The sequence below is a fragment of the Coloeus monedula genome (genome assembly GCF_965178545.1).
Source record: "Coloeus monedula genome assembly, chromosome: 1".
Lineage (NCBI taxonomy): Eukaryota > Metazoa > Chordata > Aves > Passeriformes > Corvidae > Coloeus > Coloeus monedula.
In genome coordinates, this window is record NC_138781.1 from 35,661,199 (window position 1) to 35,683,938 (window position 22,740).

General features: G+C 38.5%; 1 protein-coding gene across 1 annotated transcript; it reads right to left on the reverse strand.

Moving 5' to 3' along the window:
• Window positions 1-410: 410 nt before the first annotated feature.
• Window positions 411-22,014, reverse strand: HACL1 (2-hydroxyacyl-CoA lyase 1). Its single transcript, XM_082288259.1, has 17 exons — window positions 21,885-22,014; window positions 20,804-20,908; window positions 17,077-17,117; window positions 16,442-16,522; window positions 13,632-13,704; window positions 13,046-13,123; window positions 11,919-12,013; window positions 11,395-11,507; window positions 9,651-9,786; window positions 8,400-8,505; window positions 6,908-6,991; window positions 6,512-6,613; window positions 5,425-5,579; window positions 4,103-4,261; window positions 3,700-3,807; window positions 2,908-3,094; window positions 411-2,505 (listed from the first exon to the last, which is right to left on the reverse strand). Exons 1-17 carry the CDS (start codon window positions 21,939-21,941, stop codon window positions 2,473-2,475), a joined length of 1,713 nt encoding a protein of 570 aa, XP_082144385.1. The 5' UTR covers window positions 21,942-22,014; the 3' UTR covers window positions 411-2,472.
• Window positions 22,015-22,740: the final 726 nt, after the last annotated feature.

Here is a 22,740-nt window from a genome sequence, read left to right on the forward strand (position 1 = left end):
ACATGGGTCACAACATTCTCTAGGCTTACAGCATCTGTAATTTTTTAATCCTTTTAATAAAATTTGGACATTTCAGGACAGCTTGTTTCTGTCTCATCTTTGAAACTGTCCTCATTCATGCAATTTCATCTGCCTAACACTCCTCTTAGATCAACTCCATGGTGTAAAATAATATCAAGCAGGTAAGCTGCATAAACAATGCAGCAGAGATTTCACTCTCCTTGGTTTTACATTGAAATTGTGCCCTCTCTCATCTCAAAACCCCTAATCTTTACAACCTAAGAAATTCTATTATATCATGGTATTATGTCTATTTTATAGCAGTAAGAAATGCAGTGTTAATTCTTTCTTAAGCTTTTTAAAATTTTAATGAAATCCAAATTGATAACATCAATTACGTTCTTGCCTTCCCACAGTTTCAAATCTTTGCTTTCCATATCTTGAGTTATTAAAATAAATTGTGCATGGTATTGTAGTTATTCAACAACATTTTAAGAAATCAAATATAAATTGATTTCCAACAGCTGACACAAAATGCTGACATAATTCAAATACTCTCATTAAAGGACAAACAGTATGAAAATCACTTTTTATTACTTTTCAAGTATAAAACAATAATTTCTACATTTGCTTATCCAATGCAAATTATCTCCCCTGTGGTCAGTTCCAGCATTAACCTTTGAGATATTTTTCACCAACATAATGGATTGTGTTTAATCACTGAAACCTATCAAAATTAATTTGTGAGACATGAAAAATGAAATAAAATTAATGTCAAGATTCAAAATTGTTCCACATTTCTTGAAGAGCGCCCCAGAGAACACAGCAACTCAGCAGCCCTACATTTTTTTGTGAGCTGTATCTATTCTAGGATTTTACCCTTTTGCACTTCAGATATTTCAGATATTATTTCTTTCAGATATTATCTTCCTGTTCTAGTGTGCAGAGACATTCCTACTTTCCTCTGCCTCACAGACCCATGGCCTTGGGCCAGACCCCAAACTAAAGTACCAGACCCAATAAGCCAAGCCTTCTGCAATAAACCTGACTGTAGGCAATGATCCCCTGCCAGCCCAGTCCTTCCTCTCCTTAGGTCATCCAAGTGCCTTCCACTAGATAACTAACACTTACTGACAATGGAAAAATAGAAAATAAAGCAAGCAAAACCCAATTTTTGGCACATTTTTCTCTTTTGTGCAAGTAACAACAAAGAATCTGTGCATTTAAGAACAGATGTAAATAAAAAGTACTCTGTTTAGAGTATCCTGCATAGTAGCTGCTGTTGGCCATGACAGAAGCATAGACAAAGAGCTACTTCATTTTAAAGTCTGAACTTGAAGTCAGGTTGTCAGATGCAACAACAAATGACAACACAGCAGACAGAATACCAGGTAGGCCAAATATCTGCTTTAAATGTTACCTCTGCATCACAGAGCAGGTGGGACACTAGGTTTCCATACAGTTACATTAAGAACCTTTGTTGCACAATTAGCCAGCCAGAGCACAAACACTGGTGGTTGCTTTGTGACCCCAGCCAAAATGAACATTATGCTCCAGTCTAACTCTTTTTTCATCGTTGTTGCTGCACTAGTGAGGGATTTTTTTGTTTATTTGTTTTGGTTTTTTGTTGGGTTTCTTTGTTTTTTGTTGTCTTTTTGGTGCTGTTGATGTTTTGGCAGTGGTGGTAAGGTTTTATTTAAAATGCTTCTGATTATAAAGATTTACAATCTATCAATACTGGAAATCTCACTAATAAATATGGCCCTGTTTTCACTCTAAAGACATGGTGGTGTCTTTGTGAAGAGCAAAGCTTCAAACAAAAATCCCGGATTTTTTTTCCTACAAGCACCATAAGCTCTAGTCAGCAAAAGAACATTCAGTAGACAGAAGCTTAGCCCTTGAGTAAATCTGCATTTTTAATATGCTACTTCTACATTCAGTAGAAGCTGAAAAATCAATCTGTAAAATTAGGAAGCTACTACCAATGCAACGGGCTTCGATGCATAACGAGGTCAATCGGGACTTTTTCACAAGATGCTTTGTTTTGGTCCTTAGAGGACAAAGTTTTTAACAAGTAGAATGGTGGTGTGGCTGGTTAAAAATGAAGCTACTATAATTGCAGACTGTCAAACACTTCTGTTTCAGACAGCATAAAACCCTCACCTTATACTGTTCATCCAGAATATTCAAGACTTCAATTCACAAATAATGGGTATTACTCTGAGTAAAAGAGAAAGTGTATCATTTTATCATCAGTGTTTGTGTACAATCTGCTAGAAGGCCTGGTATACATTCATATGTGTCTTTCTCATTTTACAATTACCTAATTGTAATTTCAGCATTTAAAGATTCCTCTAACAGCAATTCTAAAATCCCACTTTGTTCCAATGCCTATGCAAAACATAGTTGTATCAGTTCCACTTCCAGAAAACAATTCCATTTTGTTTAACACACTGCCATCATCTTCCTCTTCTACAGGTTAGAACGAGTCAGCCAGGGAAATTCCTGGAAGCAAAGAAACCAAACCAACACAGAATAAAAACCATGTCAGAATGGGGAAATAGTAAGAGGAATAGTTAGCTACCAGATGGAATTCACAGGATATAAAGACTGCTCAAAAATATTTCATTTCATTTGGTCTAGAATGAAAAGGAATAACCTTAAATTCTGGAAAGAGTTATTAAGGACATTGTGCATTAATAATAGCCAGTGGGGGAAAATCCCAAACAAGCAGATAGCAAGGAAAGCAGATGGCATGGTGTAGAAGGACCTATTTTCTCCATCTTCCAAATCTAAACACAATCTTTCTGCCTTGCAACCATCTCTGCCTCCTCTGTGGTTTAAGTGATAGCTCCTGAGCTCACCACCATGAAGCTTGCAGAAAAAGAAAGGAAAACACATACACACCTGTTTCTTTCTCTCTGACTGTGGATCAATCATTACATTTATGAGAGAAGGTGTTTGCTTGTCAGACACACTTGCTTTCAGAGCATTCTGCAATTCTTCTGGTGTTTTAACAAAGTATCCTTTACCTCCAAAGGCAGACATAATTTTCTCATAGTGTGCATTTGGCAGGAGAGAAACAGGAGGTACGCTGTAACAGAATGGAAAACATGATTAATGGCATGGGAGAATTGCCAGGCTCACCAATTTAATTATTTCAGCACCAACTTTAAAGTGCAAGATGATTATTGTGCTGGCCTGACGAATTCTGGGCTGGAAGAATTATGGTTCCTATATCACTTAAGCTATGTTTATAGGGTACCATACTCATTTTTATCTTGTGGAGAAATTCCTGAGCTAAGCTTTAGCACCGTTCCCTTTGTACAGAGATCTCAGCTCACAAGCAGAAGTCCTGTGTAAACTCAGAACTCAAGTCTCAGGTAATTTTGAAGATTACCAGGATCTTGAAGGTTAGCCCACTATCAGCTCTATACTGTGTGGGCTGAACTGCTGCAGGAACCTGAGAAAACTAATAGAGAATCATCTCTCTGCTGCACTGTTGTGCAGACCATAGGCTGGGATTAGGTTGGCTGTTTGCTTTTGGTAACTGGTTCTTACTTACATGAACTTCGCCCAGGACTAAATCGACTTCATAAAAGTAATTTCAATCTGGATCACAAAGCATTAAAAATTAAGAGAATGACCATTTTGATCACTTCTTTCACAATTAACAGGACATACTTTGAAGATGCTTACCACGTAGCAGGGTCACCAAACTTTAACATCTCCTCCCAGGAATTTGCATCCAAACCAGTGTAAATCCCATTGTTGTTTACTACAATAATCAGAATTGGCAAGTTGTATCTATAAAAAGACACATTTGGAAGAATTCTTAAATACCTACCCCTTTCTCTAAGATGTTAAGAGTGTAGTTTTCCTTAAAAATTAAAAAAAAAGAAAATAAATCATTTCCACCTGAAATATGATTTAATCATCACTGGTAAGGCACTACATCACAACAACATAAAAAATTAGTAGGTATGTTTTTTGGCTCGTTTTCACATGCTTTATGGATACACCACCGACCAGCAGCATCCTTGGCCTTCTAGTAAAAGTGACCCTGAAGAGCACCTTCTTGAGCCAAAAAAAAACCAGTTACCTGCAGATAGTCTCCAGCTCCATCCCAGAAAATCCAAAAGCACTATCTCCTTCTATGCAGATGACTCGCCTTCCAGGTGTTCGGTCTCTGGCTACCATTGCAGCTGCTATGGCAAAACCCAGCCCCACTCCCATTGTTCCAAAAGTACCTGCATCAAGCCTACAGGGAGAATACAGAATTACTATTCCTTTATTGTTATTTAATCTCTTCAGTTAATCCATGGTGCCTTACTTTTACTTTTAATGCTTTGCCATATACTATTCAAATACTGTTTTATAAACAATTAGTATCAAGAGATACCAGACGTAGAGATTATTATATTCAGCCAAACACTCCATAAACCTGCAAATGTTTTACGTGATATAAACATACTGGAACTCTAATTAAAATTAGGAACTCTTGTACACTAGTGCTACAATAAAGAACTATTCTCATATGCTTTTAGCTTGCATAGTAACAGTATTTCAAAAACATTCAATTACTGTAGAGAGACAGACAACATGAAATATTTCTATATTTAATTCCCTGAAAATATAACTATTAGTCTGAAAGCCATTGATTAAATACTGCTGTTCAAATTTTAGTCTTCTGTTCAACCATTTGAAATCAAATTGAAAGCTATAATTTAGTTAGACCATTTCAATCAGAAGCACATAATGGACACAAAAGTACATAAAGCACTAGATTATTCTAGGGTTAACTTCTTGAATTTGCTTTCAGATACGTGCAATGCAGTCTGAAGAGACAACCAGTAACATTACTGTGTCCTTATTTTAAATAAGGGAGAAAAATGCACTCTCCCCCCAACTCTACTGGAAATACATGGGTTTTCTTGGTTGTTGGTTGTTTTGTTCTCAAAGTAGTATTTTGAGTACCCACATCTTAGGCATGCAGGTTTACATGAAAACATGCCCAATATATAATCCAATTTTCAAGTTTGCCCCATTTTGAAGTGTTTCAAAGAAGAACTCTTCACATTAATTCTTTTCAACATGAGAATTTCAATGATTGTTTTTATTTTTCGTCAATATTTACCACAGACTCTGAACACAGAAACAAACATCTAGGTCAAGGAATGAACATGATGCTCATCATTCACTTTCCACAAGAGAGAGAGCAACTATCACCATTCTGCTGCAGAGCATGCAGAGAATTGTTAAAATCTATGACAGGACATCAGTATGTGAGTGGAAAACTTTCCTTAACCCCTCTCTCAGCATATTAAACTTCTGTTTTCCAGACCATTATACTTCTTAACTAAATGAAAACATTTATGCATAAATGTAGCCTGTTGAGTCAGCACAGTATAAAAGATACCACACCTTTGACGGGGATAGAAATTTGGAAGCATAGTTCGTCCAATGTCCATGGTGTTTGCTCCCTCACTTACTAAAATGCAGTCCTTGGGTATCAGTTCTCTGATGTGATGAAAGACTGTATAATAATTCATAGGCAGAGATTTCTGTAATGCTAATTCCTTAAAAATAAAAGATATTAGTAATTCCCATGAATAGAATTTATAATAAGGTGCTAAACAGAGACACCTAAATAATAATGACGGAAATCAAAATACACTCTGCTAGGTAAGGCTGGAGTATTTGGTTTTTCCACACACTGTACCAAGGTCACTCCTTCTGTATCTATCCTGGTGACACAACATATTTATCAAAGGCTATCAACAAGTTCAGCAACTCTTCAATGGCCTATTGCTAGCAGAAGCTATTAAAACTCAGTTTAACCCAAGAGGCACATGAAATTTTTCTGCACCCAGGTTTGACTATTGACAACCCTAAGTGAGCTGGGAGATAATTCAAAAGAGCAACCTGCTAGAATGAATTTATTTTGGATCTCAGTCTTGAAAACATGCATCCGAAGTTGCAGAATATGAGTTACATGAAGTTAGGTATATACCAACCATCTGTGGTCTCTTGGTCTTAACAGCTACTTGCTTTTAACATAGATTAAACCTAGACCAGCATTCCTAAACTGAACAGTTACAAACAATGATTACAATTAGAAGAAAACTAAGAATGCATGTTCACCTAAGCCAGCTTCCACTTGGAGTACTTGGAGTATCTGTCCATTGCTTAGAAGTCACTGCCCATAATACAGCAGCTCTGGATGTGGTCCTCTACTAATGGCTTTAAGAATCCAATCCCAAAGTTTAATGACTTCCACACAGTTTGAATTTACACAAAATCGTAGAATACTTTAACTATAATGCTTATAGTTCCTAAGCCTAAGAAGAATAAGCCTGTACTAGAATTTCAAAGTCTGGGTGATATAACTGAGAAATAATTGAGGAGGCTGGATATAGACCAGTTACAAAACTGACAAAAATGACTATGACAGGCACAATCAGTGCCTGTTACAGTAAGAAACCTTTTAATTTCTTTAATGTCACACTACCTTCGATCTTTCCTCATTGTTCTTTATTTTCCCTCTTAGCTTCTTCCACCACTCTGAATTCAAAGAATATTTCCATGATCTTTTGCTGAATTCTTCTAAGAGCTGGAACAATATTGAAATGTTATAGAGGGGTCTTTCAACATGTTTAAAAGACAACAAAAGCATCAAGAATAACATTATCAAGAATGATCCCAGCACAATCACAGTAACACTAATCAGAATCTTGAACATACCATTTGAGAATAGACTGGATATACTGGATATAGCATGAATATACTGCCTGAAAAATGGTTTTTCTTGAACAGCTCGGCTTTTTTTATTTTTAACAGGCAATTTACTTTATATGAATCAGAGGAAATTGAAGTCAAAACCAGAGGACACGGGACATTACGTTACCTGTTGAGTCACGGCGTTTATGTCACCTAATAAAGTTGCAGCTGGCATTACATTATTCCCCAGTTCTTCTGCACAAATATCAATCTGTATTTCAAAAAGAAAGACCACAATTAACTCAAGGATATTAAAGCGAACTTTTTTTTTCAGTTCAAGAGAGGAACATGGCTTAACATACATACATGTCTAACATTGTCTTCATACCTTGTTTTGGCTGTACAGATAGCTTCCTTTGCCTTTCCTTCACATGACATCAGGAAATCCTTTATACAAAGTAAAACCCTGTGTTATATACCTATTTTATTAAAAATTCATATATATCCTTAAAATTGACTGCTTGCTTCTTTCAAGCTCTCGCAGACACTATGGAACTTTATTACAACATTAAGGAGAAGGTGGTGAATAAAATGATAATTATATGAGAGCTAAAAATCTAGGCTTAGGTATACCCTTAAAGTCTATACAAAGCAGCAATTTTCTCACTGAGAAAACTGTGTGTATGCTACTTGACAGTAAGAATTTAGCTAGCATGAAGAAACCAAAAAGTAAGTTGCAACTACTGAAGCAAATTTCTTTATCAGTGATGCATGAGCCCTCTAAGGTACATAAACTGTTACTTTTGACCAGGTCACACAGACTATGAACTGACTTAGTATTTTAATATTAATCTCTGATAGTGAAAAAAAATTACTTTAAGAGGAAAAAAAAATTTATTTAAATTTTTTAGAAAGAGGAAACATAAAATACGTATTATTTTAAAAAATAATATTTGCAAAAATAGCATGTGTACTTGTAAAATTTAGTTTAAAAATTAATGCTACTGCAAAGTTTGGAACTTCTGATCATGTTCCAGGTCAGTGTAAGCAGGACAGCCAGCATGTTGGATCAACTACTACTATTTGACCATGGACTCTTGGGGAGGAGATTTTAAGGACACAATTTAAAGACTTCTCTTTCTAAGAGCTGGCAGATTGTCAAATACATTAATTAGTTAAATAGCCTTTCTTCCTCTTATTTCATTAACTTTCCGAGTGACTGAGCTCTTACATTATGACTGACTCAGGATCTGAAAGCAATTATTTTTCAGAAAAATTCAGCCAAGAGAGCAGTATGAAAGATTCCACAATTTCAAAGACAGTTTTCTTTCAATCACAGAAATTCCAATGCTCCAAAGATCACAACAGTATCATAAGTCTAACCCTGTATTAGTCAACTGCATAGAAGTGTCTGCCCTCCTCATTAAAGCAGCACCAAGCTCTTGATACTAGGAACAATACTGTAAGCATTCTTATAAAAAAATAAGGAAGTAAAAACAATAATTAAAGAAATCGTAAGTATTTTTTGATAATTACCATAACTATATGCACCATACTGCACTGCCCATATGGCAGTATTTGTCACATGAAATACATTACCAAAATAATTTACAATAATTTCTCTAGGCAATGCTATAACACAGAAGACTTCATTAAGTGATAATAATTTTCCTGCTTACCTGAATAACCTTTACGTCCTGTCGATACCTTGGTGGAAGACCAAAATGCAAAATCCAATTCAACCTTGCACCAAGCAAGATGATTACATCAGCATGCTGTAATGCCCTAATAAAGGGAAATGACAGAACCAGATACGAAGGAATCACTATTACATTTAATAGTCTTTGTAAAATTAGAAGCAATCCTAACCACCGCAGCAAACCCCAGAATATACATGTAATCCTTCCTTCCTCTAAAATGCCTGCTTAGCCCCCAAAACCCTGTATCCTTTTATACAGCCAATCACCAAGCCATTCTTGAGTTAAGGAACTTAAGAAGAAAAGTAATTACTCTTTTCCTATTACATTGTATTTAGGAAAGGAATCATTACATTAGGAGACCAACAAAATGCTAGAATGATGCTGAGGTTAAAGCAAAAGACTTATTATTGTGACACTGGCAACAGTGGGTGCCAAAATTAAGATGGTTGTGGGCCTCTCAGTTTAGTCTCCCATTAATTTACCTTTCAGATGGGCAGACAATATTTGGTATATTCTTTTATTCCCCATTCTTCCTAGCAGCATGCTTAACAGTGATAAAGCTAAGACACTCAGCAATGGACAGCATTTTAATCTCAGGGTATATAAACGCTTCATCTGCAAGCTGACTCTGTGCATATTCATACATAGTAGAGTTCTTAGAGTCCATTCAAATTAATTTTGCCAAAAGGCAAAAAACCCCTGTTAAAAATTACTTTAAACATAGTCTTTCAGTGTAGTTCGAAATATCTTACTTTTCTTTAGGAATAAAGTGCAGTTTAATGACAGGGTATTGCAAACACCACACCGAGACAACAGCTGGCAAAACCTCGACTGCAACATGGGCAGTTCAAGCTTCTGTTTATGGTGTTAAAGTAAAAAGTAGTTTGTCTAGTGTACAAAGTTAAATGTTTAACATAAACTGTTTGCCAGCTCTATTTTATGTTATGAAATACACACTAGCAACATTGATGCATCTACTTGCCGTAGGTTTCATAGTTACACAATATTATATATCTCAGACAAAGTATCTTCCTGGTCAGCATTCTAAAGTGATCCACTTAAATCTGCTGTCCCTTTCCCAGTGAGATCTTCAGTGCTCTACAGTGAGGTGTAAAACATGGTTGAAAAAATGCCTGTGGTACGAATTTTCTCTTCCCTGGCATCTGCAGCCCACCAAAATTCCTAGTTGTTTCTCAGTTGTTAGGATTAGAAGCCTTGCTTTATATTTACATTGATCTTGCTGCAGCTACACAGTTTGGATGGTTATCAGGAACTACTCCTTTTGCCATAGGTGTAGGCAAAAAAGGCAGTCCACAAAGCTCCACCAACTTTCTGATGTTGTTTTCAGCATGTGAATAAGCAGCACCTGAACGAAATGAAAGAGACTGCTTAATACTACAGAAACCAACTGTATTTGCTTGAACTTCAATTAAGCTGATTACATTAGTGGCAGAAAGAGTACTGTTTCCCATAATGAAAGCTGCCTGTTATTTTTCATTCTGAGGAACTCAAAACTTAACATGCCAAGCCATAGATATCCGGGGTTAAAATATCACATATTTTTGACAAAAAGTTTTGTTCGGTTGGTTTTTTTGTAAGACTTCAACTGAACTATTTTATCTATCTTTATGAAGCAGGGCAGGGAAAAATAGGAGATCTTGTTTATTTAAAATGACCATTTTTTAGTGGGTGAAGTTTGGTATTATTGTTGTGTTATCCCATTTCTTGCTTACCCCCTGCATGCTGCTGTACCACATGCTCCATAACAACCTGCCTGAAGAGTCTTCCATAAGCCTTTAGTGAAAAGAGAGAAGCACAAAGAAGTCCTTGCAAAGGTATGTGTTTGTGCACACGTTTCATGTGATGCTGCAGCAGTGTATGGTTGCTGAATTAAGCTTGCCCAGACAACCTGGAAAAAACTGACTAGTCCTTGTGTAATGGCTTGAGTCTGTGAGTCTTAAATCCTGAAGAATATACTTCTGTAAATCTTCCAAAAATTCTGCATACAACAATATATAGCACAAAGTCCAGATACATTTGTTGAGTGGATTCTCAGTCGCTGACATCAACAAAACACAGATCTATTTTTTTGAGTTTTCCACCTTTCACTTTCAAAGAACACTCTTTTGTTCATGTGTATTCAGCCAGGGAGGAAAAAAAACCCCATAACCTCTCCAGATTTACCTTCTGTTTTCAATTTCATTACCTAATCAATCATAAGATCCATCTCATTTCAATCACTGCACTCCCTAATTAAACATAGATAGAGATCATTCCCCACATCTGCAGGAAAACAGGCTGGGTTAAATGAGCTGGTTATTTTAATTCTGTTCCTAGCTGACCTGTATCTTCAACAAAAACACCACTGCACTGGCTAACATTCCACAAGGAGGCAAAAAAGAAGTGAACCAGCACAGAGAATAATTACCCTCCATTTCCAGGAATTGATTACACTGGCAGGGTACAATGAAGAGTCTGTAAAACATCAACAGCAGCAATACCTGCTGTGTTGCTTTATATCCCAACACAGGTAGGCTGGCACTTTCAGTAAGAATCAATAGAAAAATGACCTCTGGCTACTCTGATTCTTGCTATATATGGCAGAACACCAGACAGGGAATATAATTTCTTTAACAGAATTTAAGTTGTCAGGAATTTTGGAAGTGATCCCTTGGTATTGGCTCTAGGATTAAAGACAACAGTTATCTGATTTTTTTTCTACACAAACTTGTATTTTATCAATCAATTTTTCTTTAAACTAGATGAAAAATAAACCACTACAGAACAGAAAACAAAAGTAGTCTAAAACCAGAGCAGATTTTAACGTTAAATTCCAAAGAATTTTGTGTTTTAACTACTGGTTGGTTGGTTTCTTTGTTTGACTAAAAAGAAGACAGGTAACACTTCTGGGGAAAAGCAATCACTGTTCTTGTCCTGAACGTGCACAGTTCAAAGCTACATCAAATCATTCTACCTTTGCCAACGATGAGCAGAGGCTGCTTGGAAAGAGCAATGACAGAGGCTGCTTTTGATACAGCAGAGTGCTCAGCCATGCTGATGGGAGGTGGCAGGCAGCATTCCACGTACCTGAAGCCAAGCAAAACAAAAGATGCTCTTTAAAAATTCCAAAACAAGAAATGTTGAAAGACAAAACCTATTGTTTAGCACAAAATTGCAGTTGCTACACACCATCTTACAGCATTTATTAGAACAGGATATATTTTTTTAAAACAGGCTTTGAAGTTTTCCCTCCTTGTTTCTTTATAATCTTGTAGGTAGTGTTGTTTCAGGGATTTACAGAGTGACATTGTTATACTACCATATTAACTCATTTTTTTTGCACATTTCATTACAAACTATAATCTGTATATCATGTTATGATGGAACGTTACATTTAAAAGCTGGATTTTCTTGTTTTAGGAAAATATCAAATTAACCTATAAATGAATTTTCTTTTGTTCAGTGACTTGAAAAATAATGAACATAATCCTTACGCACTTGACAGAGCTCTTATTCACCTGAAGATTCACAAAATCCCCAGGTATGTCAATATAGCAGGAACCTGGACGACCATACATACTGGTTCTTACAGCCTAGAAAACATACAGTCAAAGTTTTAATCACTGTTTGACAGGATTTTAAAAATATTTATATTCAAAAAAGCAAGAAAACTCTTCTGTAGGCAGACAAGGTACACAGTTTCATATTGCTGATTCATCACAAGGGAAGTTTCCATGAATTGATTTACATCAATAAATTCAAGTCTTGATACTATTTACATTTTCCATGGCTTGATTTATACCAATAAATTGAAGTTTTGATACCTATTTATACTTTCCCTTATACACCAGCCAGGGCCTTTCAGCAGATGTACAGTATTGAATTCTTTGTTTAATTTACAATGAGATAATTGCATTATCAGCTGTTATGTTTGGAGACACAAAATTAAACATTCATGCCGAATTCTACTTAAAGTAGCACAAACAGAGTAAAACCAAGATAACCAATGCCTCCATTTTCTATTACTTTTGATTCCAGTTCTTCTATTGCAGGTAGATGCTCTGCTGAATTTGCACTTCTGGAAACAGTATGACTGTATGCAGAATTTGGGCTGACATGGCTGAAGGGCTGCTACAGCAGTACCAAGAGACTTCTCTAATCCTCTCTAAAGCATTGAGATAAGGATGTGTTTTCTCTCACTCTCAAAAAAACCCAACAAAGCAACAACCAAACTCAAACCCCAAACACAACCATCTCCACTGCCCCCCCTCCAAACCTCCTTCACATGACAGTGGTAAAAAAGTTGAAGCATTACATTTCTAGTTACTGCATCTCTCCCTAAAAGCATTTATTTCACAGAAATTTTCCAACTCTGTCTGAAGCTAACAAAAACCACTGCAGGGATCAGTAAGCATCAGATTGGATTAGAATCTATTTCTAGCCTATTCCATAGCATTGTTCATAAGGCAGAACCTCCCCAATTGTTAATTTACTCAATCAACCACCACCTCACATCTGCCAGAGCAAATTACTTAGAGTAACAACTATACAAAAATAAGCCCTCAAAATTTAAAACAGGAGACAGTCACCTGATGTTCTGTTGTTGATTTTGTATTTTTTCCTACCTTTTCAATAACAGCAGGAATAACTTCCAGGCTACTTGGGCGGACAGAGAGCTTGTTGTACAGCCTGCCAGCTTCAACCTGAATAAAAGCAAAAAACCATTATGCTGATTTATCGAAGTGATTTGCTCATTTCCATCTCATTTCAATATGAGTAAAATGAAAGAAATACCAGATGAAAAACAAGAAGGTGAAAACTTCCCCACAGAAAAATGCAGCAGCAGCTGCTGAAAACTGTCAAAACCATACTCCTTCCTCCGAGTACCCAAGTTTTTGGGGTTTTTTTTCCTTCCCCACAAATTGGTTTCTTTTCTTGGACATTTTGCTTTGGTCCATCTCAGAACAAACAAAGGTAATTTATACTAGCTGAGAACCTAAAACAGAGTATGAGTTCTAACATAAGTAGGGACAAAGACATTCCAGGCAATCTGCTGTATTTACACAATGTCAACCAGTAGATGGAGCAAATCAACAGCATTATAAGATCTGCTAGGAAATGTTAGTGCTAGGGATTGTTTTTCCTACAATAATGAAGAAACAACAATTATTTAACTGAAACCTTCCTGTAGAAAGTTGTGTGTCTGTGTACCTGTGGGAATTCTTGGAAAGCCCCCATGGTTTCCTGATTTCTGTCAGAAGAACCTCCAATAACAATCAAAGGCCTAGAAAAGCATATTAAAAAAACAAACAAAAAAACCCCATAAGCATACATATATATTTTTTTTTATAATTGCAATCACACCTGTAAACTCTCCTTACAATCAAATCCTACTGCTCCTGGTGTGCTGTGCACCATTAGCATCCACAGATCTCTACAGGAATACATACAGAATACAGAAATGGATTCTAAATATCAGAGTGTCAGCTGGTAGGCTTCCCAGCAGCTTTTGGGTCACCAGCTTTAGGACAATTTGGCCATATTAAGTGACTTGCACCATAGAAGCCCTAAAACCAAATCACATGGCAGGCAATTTTCATTCAAGTTTGATAATATAGGTGACACGGTGGTTTGAGGGAATGAAAACATCTAATAAGAAGTCAAAAAGTATTGACTGTCTAAAAAGTATTAAGACTTGTGTTTATAAAGGGTATTATAACATGCACTAGAACTAAGAAACAAGCTAGGATATAATTTTTCAAAAAGATTACGTTTTCCTTGTATACAATTTGGAACACAGCAGAAGTTAGCTGGCTGAGAGCACAACTCCCTGCATTTTGTTCTTAGAAAAAAAATCCCAAAACCCAAAGAATTGAACAAAAAATTAACATGCTTGCAAGCACTCCTGATCTTAAATTAGTTCACAGCTATGTGAGGAAGGCAGTTTTAGTTTACAGTGAGGGTTATACATTCCACAGGAGCACATTTTTATTGTAATTTCCACAAAATACAAGAAATAATTTTCCTACGGTGAATGAAAACCTGTCTTTTATTCAAATTGTAGGTCAAACTCCTTAAAATGCTAAACGCTGACTCAACAGAAGAAAGATGTTTTATCAATCTGCTTATTCATCTGCACTATATTGAAATATTGGGTCAATAGCTTTCTAGGCTTTTTCTCTTAAAACAATTTCTCTTCAGATACAGCCTTTCCTTTGACTGCATTTATCTCTATAATGTATCAAGCTGAAACACAGAGTGTTCCATGCATAATCCTAAATTTAATCACCCATAAGACTTGGGGATATGTGTATCTAGATCCAAGCTTCATAACCAGGCCATTTCTCAGCCATAAATCAAAAAATCTCAGTTCTAATCCCCTGGCACAGCGAAATGAGAACTTCCGGCTGTATCTTACCTCTGTGAAAAATCATTATGGGAAAAATGCACTTGGTGATCCCTCTACACATTTTATTCTGCTTATTCTCTCCCCTCAGCAAAATGATTATCACTATCCATATATAACAAGACTGACAGTGACAAAACTTATGTTCCTCTCACTTGCCTTTTCCAAATTTATTTAAATGTTTTAATGAACAAAGTAACTACTACTTCCCAATAATGAAATACAATTACAAAACTGGTCTACTGTTTAGAAAGCCAACTCCAACAGCTATATCTTGAAAAGATTTAGTTCTGCTCTTGAAATTTTACATAATTCTAACTAGAAAGAAGTTTTTCCCTCAAGGAAATCATTGTACTACTGTAACAATATTGTAAACATTTTGAAGAGCAGTGCTTATAAAGCTAGTGAAAAACAACACTGAGGCAGAAAGAACATTTACTATAATGAAACTAATAATGCTAAGTCTTACGGATGTGCAAGAGAACTTCAGTAAACTGAAAAAAAATTTAACTGCAACTTCAGGGAAAGAGCATGGTACTTCAGCATGCTAGTGTTTACTCCAAATCTTACCAGCTACCACACACTTGTCTTTGGAGTCTATTGTCATAGCCAGACTGAGGTACAAAACCTTGCTCAGAATGAGACAGGACAGGAGGCAGCAGCATGGCAGGTAATTTGCAGCATGAAAACATCAAGAGGTTTTGCCCTTGAAAATGTATTTTACCCTCAAAAATGTGTCCTGCAAATCCGTAAGTGACGTGAACACTTCCTTCCTATAACAAAACCCATGACTGTTCAAAAGCAAGGTTTCCATATGATCTTCCTTTTTTAGTCCAAAGTCACATAGTGACAGCTAAACTTTAGTCAATAACTCAATTAAAAAAAAAAAAAGAATTCGAACACTAGAGGTCTTTTTTCAAAATGTCAGGCTTGATTTGTTAGCATTCCCATCACTGAGCTTCCCTTGTCCATCAGCCACTGCTAATTCAATGTTCCAGATCACACTGTTCTGGATCATTCTGTTCTGTGAACACATCTGCTTGGTATTGCTACAGCTTCTTCCCAAAATACCTCAGTACAGCTTTCTGAACAGCTTTCAGTGGCAGACCAGGTAAAGCTGTCACACCTCCGTGAAGGCTTACAGGAGTACATACTGTCCCTCTGTACATCATTTAATTCACTATTTAATTACTGCTCTAAATGTCTGCGTGGGGGGCAAATAGGCATTTTAACAATGCAGTTGTCGATTTATTCACACAAGAAATACAGTAATTCAAAGGCAGTATGAATTTCAATTTAGAAAACACCTTTAAGATGATCTCCATGATCATGAAAGCATACTAATACTGACTTCCTTTTCAAACACATCCATACAACCAGCTATACTGATAGATTTCCCAATATACACACAATGGGGTAGGACAAAAATAATTTTACCCATGAGAATACAGAAAATAAAACAAAATTAATTTTAAGCTTGATAAAGGAAGAATTTGTTTCTCATTATCCGAAGGGGGGAAAAAAGTAAAATATTAAATACCATGGAGCTCAACATCTGAAACAAATAACAACACACAATTATTGGAATTTTAAAGGGAAAATGCAGTGAAATTACCAGCAGTTAATGGTTGCATTTGCTATCCCACCAAGGGCGTGTAAGAAACCTGGACCAGACACTACAAGACATACTCCTGGTCTACAGAGAAAATACAAAAAGAAAAAAAGAGAAAGAGAGAAAAGGAGAGTGAGCACAGGGAACATCAAATAAATAATCAACTAAAATTAGTAAGGTGCTGAAATAGAATATTAAAGTTTTACTCATGTCATCAAAATTCATGAATGGCTAGGAATTTGTACGAATGACTAAAGATAGACATGGAAATCAGAAACTATGAAGCTGTATCAATCCAACTGGAAAAGCAAGTGAACAATTATGTGCCACCCACAGAGAGGTGTGCAACATACACAGGCTTATTCTAACACAGCTCCTGACTTCTTCTATGACATTTGCTCCAACATCTAACATTTATATGCAATTTGGTAAACTTATGTTTGCAGTTTTCTCAACTGCACTTTATCAGCAGTTACCAATGAAGAAAGCTCACACTGGAAGAAGTGCATCTGATTCAACGCAAATTTTACTGCATTTTAATTCAGGCAGAGACACTTGTTATTCTAGGTGATGAGATAAAAAATGCTAACTCTTAACTAGTGAGCATTTCTTAACAGCTTTGCAGACTCTTTACATACCTGCCAGTCAAATATCCAACAGCAGATGCAGCATAACAGGCCTGTTGAAAATATTGGCGTTAATGATACAATTATTATTATGTATACATTTCATGATATTTTGTACACAACTTTCAGCAAAAATAACGAAAATAAGTAGCTATAGATCCTTCCCTGACTATCAGGGCTTAAAAGTAAAAGCACCACCTCACCCTTCCCATTATAAGATGTCTGCATAAAGATTCTGAAAAATCTCAAGACTCTTCTCCACTTCTCTCCGTATTTCAGGCTCCTGTTTTCACAAGATATTACATTAGGAATATTTGGGATTTGAAAAACAAAAAAATCAACCAGATTAAAAAAAACCACTAAAACCAGGGAAGAAGAACAGAACGCCTAAAACTTCTGCTTTACACTGCCTTCTGGACTAACATGGAAGAGGGACTTGCAAGAGAAAGACAACAAGCAGAAATCCAGCCATTCTGAATTGTATTTCAGAAACACTGTATTTCAGATATCAAGCAAAAGGTTGAAATCTCACACTGGGGACAATAATCAGACAATTTGGGATTGTCTTTTACAAGCTGTGCTGCTGAAATACTTCTCATTCCACTCTGGTACCACACTTTGCTTTAGCCATGTTGACATTTAAAGAAAAACCATGTTTTGAATAAAAATGACAAAAGTGACATCTACAACATGTGTTAGCATACCTTACCAGCAGTGTTATTGCAGAGTATGTTTTTATACTATTCCTGTAGTGATATTAAACATTTGGATGTAAATTTTGCCTGGTAAAAAGACACTATGTGATCAAGCAGAAATAGAAGTTTACAGGTGACAAGAGAACTCAAGAATTCACATGTGACATTGCCCACTCTCTCGTATTTTCTTGCTCTTGTCTTGAAATCAGCAAGTTCTAACACTTAATGGGAAAAAACATCATTTTGCAATATTCTGTATTTTTTTTTTAAGTAAGCTTCTGGCCTTAGAACCTACCTCTTTTGTTTGTAAATTGAACTGAGATTTGATTTTTTAGTTATTATTGAGTACTCTGGCAATAAGATGCCCGCTTTGGTTCCAGCTGTCGTTACTAAAGTGTTCTCGAGCCCTATTCCCTTGACAGCTGCAACAGCTCCAGCATATTGTATATTCACGACTAACTTAGGATACAAATATCAAGAAATTTCTTTGAATATGTAGTGATAATTATTATTAAAGATTAAGAACTAAACCTAAGCAATGTGTGTTGTTAACAAACAGCCATATAGTAAAGGGGGTTTTTTGAAGTTTATAACTGATCTGGGTTATCAGTCTTCTAAGCAATCACAGCAATCTCTAATTACCCAGGGACAGATACACAAAAACACACCCCATGGAGTTGCAACACAATTTTTCACTGTTCAAAGGGCATATGGATGCAGGTGAACTGCTTCTGGCAAACTTATGCCATATTACAGGAGACTGGCTTATGGGCATTGGTAGTGCTACTTTTAGCTTCATGCTTCAATCAGGTGTTTCTAGTGTGCAGCTTTACGAGCTTTTCACAGAATCATTAAGGTTGGAAAAGACCTCCAAGATCATTGAGTCCAACCTGTCCAATCACCATCTTGTCAACTAGTCCGTGACACTAAGTGTCATGTCCAGTCATTTCTGAACACCTCCAGGGATGCTGACTCCACCACCATCCTGGGCGGAACAAGAACATAAGGATGCCAACCAACAAGTACATTGCTTGATTATCATCTTATCACGAGTTTTGTGCTTTAACTTGCTTATGGGCCCTATTTCCTATGAACACTACTAATTAAACTTTTACCAGTTTTACAGGGAAATCCTTTTGCTACATCTGGCCTAGAAATGAGGTAGAAACTCAACCCTTGGAAAAAACCCCTTAATTTTCCATATATCTTATATCATATACAGCTGCCTTCACCAATAAAGGAAGCAGCTGTATACACATCCTCCACAGCCAGACCACACAACTGACATATTTAAATCTATGACATGAAAATATTGAGTATATCTTGAATATACTATATATAACCTTTCACCCTCTCCTCTGCTAAGCAATTACTCTATTACTCCCTGAGGACAAAGAAAAAACAGCAACTCTCATCTTCATTCATCCTTTTCCACTCCCCAAAGAAGAGAAGTCCTGACATTTTGACCTTAAAACAAGTCTTTGCGTGATTTTTATTCCACTAAGCAAAAGCAGCTCACCATTTACACAGCAGAACGTTTCTTGTCTCCTTCATCTAGTAAAGAGTAATAAATAGAACAGCATCTCATTTGGCAGTGCAAAGCAATCTTCTCTGCTCATTACAGACACACATGAGGTAATTAATTTTAATCATGTTAGTAACCACAGCTAAAACTAGAATATTTACTAAATGGCCTACAGGAACATAAAGACTGTGCTGAATTCCCAGTCCTTCCAAGACTCAAATACAACTTTTAAACATCTGTATACATTTGCCTCTTTCAAATGTTACAGATTTTCCATAGAGACATACATTCCCCTAAATGCCCACGTTCCAATATAAGAATGTAAGGATTACAGAGCAAAACCATACAGCTCACAACCATCTGATTTAGGAGAACTACTGTTACAATAGTTTGTTGAGGACTGGGACTATCCAGAAGGTTATTAACTACATAAATAAAGGAAAACTGGCAACTTGGAGCTGTAGACCAGCTCCAAGTATGGAAAACTGCTGGTCCATCTGCCTCCAGTTCAGTAGCTAGCAGCCAGCTCCCCATCTTGTGCAGCAGCTCTTGAAAATGACATACAAACCCAAGGTTATTATCTTCGACCTCAGACCACCCAAGAAATTACAGAGATTAAAAGAGTTACTACTGTGGGAAACCAAACAAATGCAGAACTAGCAGCATAACACCAAAATGCTGAGGAGCTTGACTCTAATTTCTGATACGCACACAATAAAGTTGAAATATTCATAAATAAGAGTCTAAAGACTCTTATTTCACGTTTGATTTTGAGCACTTGGAAGCATTATTACTTTCTATGGTTTGCTGTTTTGTGAGCTTTTGAAACGTACTTAGGGAAAAAAACCCATAGTTACTTATATTGTCAGAACAAGTTTATCAATGAACAAGAAAACTTTCTTTGGGGCACTTAAGAACACCGCATAGACAAGGAAAAAAACAGTAAAGAGGTAGGTAATAAAGTCCTAAAAATAATTAAAATACTACCAATTGGAGTGAGAACAACAATATTGTCCCACTTTGGAAGGGAAGACATCAGTAAAAGAAAATAGTAAAAAAAATTAAGGAAGAAGAATATTGGGAAGTGTGTAGAAAGCTACAGAAAAACAAAAAGCCTTGGATGCACATCTCAAAACCTGGCAGATAAAATCTGAAAATATATCACTTGAAGGAGATGACTTTGGTAATATTTTTCTTCTCTATCACATGCTGTCTTTAAATTATTTTTGCTTTCTTTTTTTCCTATCTTTGCTCCCTTATTGGAGAATGGCATTTTTAAATTAAAGATGCAATTCCCTTTGGAGGGGTCACTTTAAAATGGAACTGGGAAAAGAAGGGCACAAAGAAATACTCAAACCAATGCACCATTATTCCAAAATAACAGTGGCTGCTTTTGTACAGGTTCTTTAAAGGAACATTCAGAGACCACATTCTTTCTAGTAAGAAAACTTAAGCTGGGTTTCATTCCATTGTAAAACAGTTAGGGAAAGGGCTGGTCCCACTACGGACATATACTTACAGCTTGTTCGTTTCTCATTCCCACATATTTTATTCCAACTGCCTGGGCTGCAATTGCGATTTCAGTGACTGGAATACCAACAATGCCAAACATGTATTCAATATTCTATAAAGAAAAATGTTGAGAAAAGTCAGACTGTTTTTTCCCAAAAGACAGCTTTAATAAGCACATGCCAAACCCAGACATGCTAACTACACAGGCAGTCTAAAACCAAAATATAACAACGTATATAATCCCAGACAAGCTCACAGGTCACTGCGGAAGCATAAAGAGCTGGCATCGGCTAGTGTTTGCAGCTCAGCCCTCTGTGGTTGTGAAAGTCCTGGATTTTGGGGGTCTACAAGCAGTGGGACAACAGTTCAGTACCTCGGTCAGTGTGTGTTAGTGCTTTCTACTGACCAGTTCTTACCTGGGATATCTCTGCTATGTCACTTTCCTGATTCTCAGTATGTCAGCTTCCTCTACTCTGAAAACGCCTCATGGCACCTTGTGCTTTTACACTTTGACAGAAAATTAACGGCAAAAAAAGCCCCAATAAATGGCTGGGATAGTACCGTGCCCACAGAAACACAGAGAGAAAGATTACAACTGAACTACTTTTCTATGTTTCACAGACCAAACGCAAAGTCTTCTCTCATGACCCGTGCCAGGTGAGCAGCACCTCGAGTTTAGAGACAACACAAGAGTTTTCGTCACTGTGAAGGAGGCGCAGGAGGCACATCCAGCTGTCACGGCAAGAGCCGCAGAGGACCCTCGGCATTGCTTGGTGGTAACGGGGGCATCGGCTGAGCTCAGGAACGGGGCAGGCTCGGCGGACGAAGGGAATCAGTGCCGGCCTGGGGAACGCCGCCCCGGGGTCAGCAGCTCGGGGCTGCCCCGGCGGCACCGGGGCCGGGCCGTTCCCGGGGCTGTGCGGCGGAACCTCCTTCCTTCCCTCCCTCCCACAGAGCGGCGGGGCGAGCCCTTTCCGTCCGCCCCCGGGAGATCGGCAGCGCTGGTCGGAGTGAGACCGGCCGCGCACATTCGCTCGCTGCACGCTGTCCCGGCCTGCAGGCTGCCGGTCCCCGCCCCGCGCTCTTACTTGCGCCCTGAGGGCCTGGGCGATGAGCTGCGCCCCGCTGACCGCCTCGCCCTCCATGTCGGCCCCGCTGCCCCGACCCCGCCGCCGCCGCCCCTCGGACCGGGCCGGGCCGGGCCGGGCCGCCGGCCGAAGGTCGCGCGCAGTGACTGACAGGCAGCCCGGCCAATCAGACAGCGGAGGGGGCGGGCCCGAGGCTGCCCGCCCCGACCCCCCCGGCGGGCGGCGCGGGGCGGAGACCGGGACAGCTTCCTATTGGCCAGAGCGGGCAGCCAATCAGGAGGCGGGAGGCGCCGGCCCTCCAGCGTGAGGCTCGCGGGGGTAGGGTCAGGATCGGGATGGGGAAGGGTCTGCCTGGGTGCCGCCGGGAGCGGGGCTGGCCGGGAGCCGTGCGGAGCGGGGAGGGCGGGATCGCTGCAGGCCCCGCCGCGGCCCCGGTGGCCTCCGTGAGCCGCAGGGCCGCGCGGTACCCGGGGTAGCCGCCCCCGAGCGCTCCGGCTTTGTGGGGTTGGTCAGAGGTGGCGAACGGAGCGGGGCAAAGTGCGGGCCTGTGTGTGCGGTGCCGGTGCCCGACGCCCGCGCTCACCAGGAGAAGCGCCAGAGGAGTGCGAGACACCCTCCCAAAATCCGCGCTGAAGGATGGCGCACGCCCCTTTGTCCGGCTCTGCCCGTCCCGGCACGTGTCGCTGAGGTGACACGGGTGACAGCATGTCCCTGCCCCACGCTCCGGCTCGTCCGTGCCACCGCCCTCGGTTTGTGCAGCCAAACCACTAACGATAGCAGCGCTCCATGCGCCCTCACTCGCCAAACAACAACCAACCATAGATAAGAAACACAGATGACATAGATCGCAAAAAAC

Bases quoted from the DNA above. Each gene is read 5' to 3' on its own strand.
- HACL1 (XM_082288259.1), bottom strand. From the start codon at position 21,941: ATGGAGGGCGAGGCGGTCAGCGGGGCGCAGCTCATCGCCCAGGCCCTC. The intron at 16,523-17,076 runs GTATGTAAAGAG...TTTTCTCTGTAG, and splicing joins GTTGGATATTTGACTGGCAG to ACCAGGAGTATGTCTTGTAG. The intron at 6,992-8,399 runs GTAAGCAGGAAA...TTTGAAATACAG, and splicing joins AGGACGTAAAGGTTATTCAG to ATTGATATTTGTGCAGAAGA.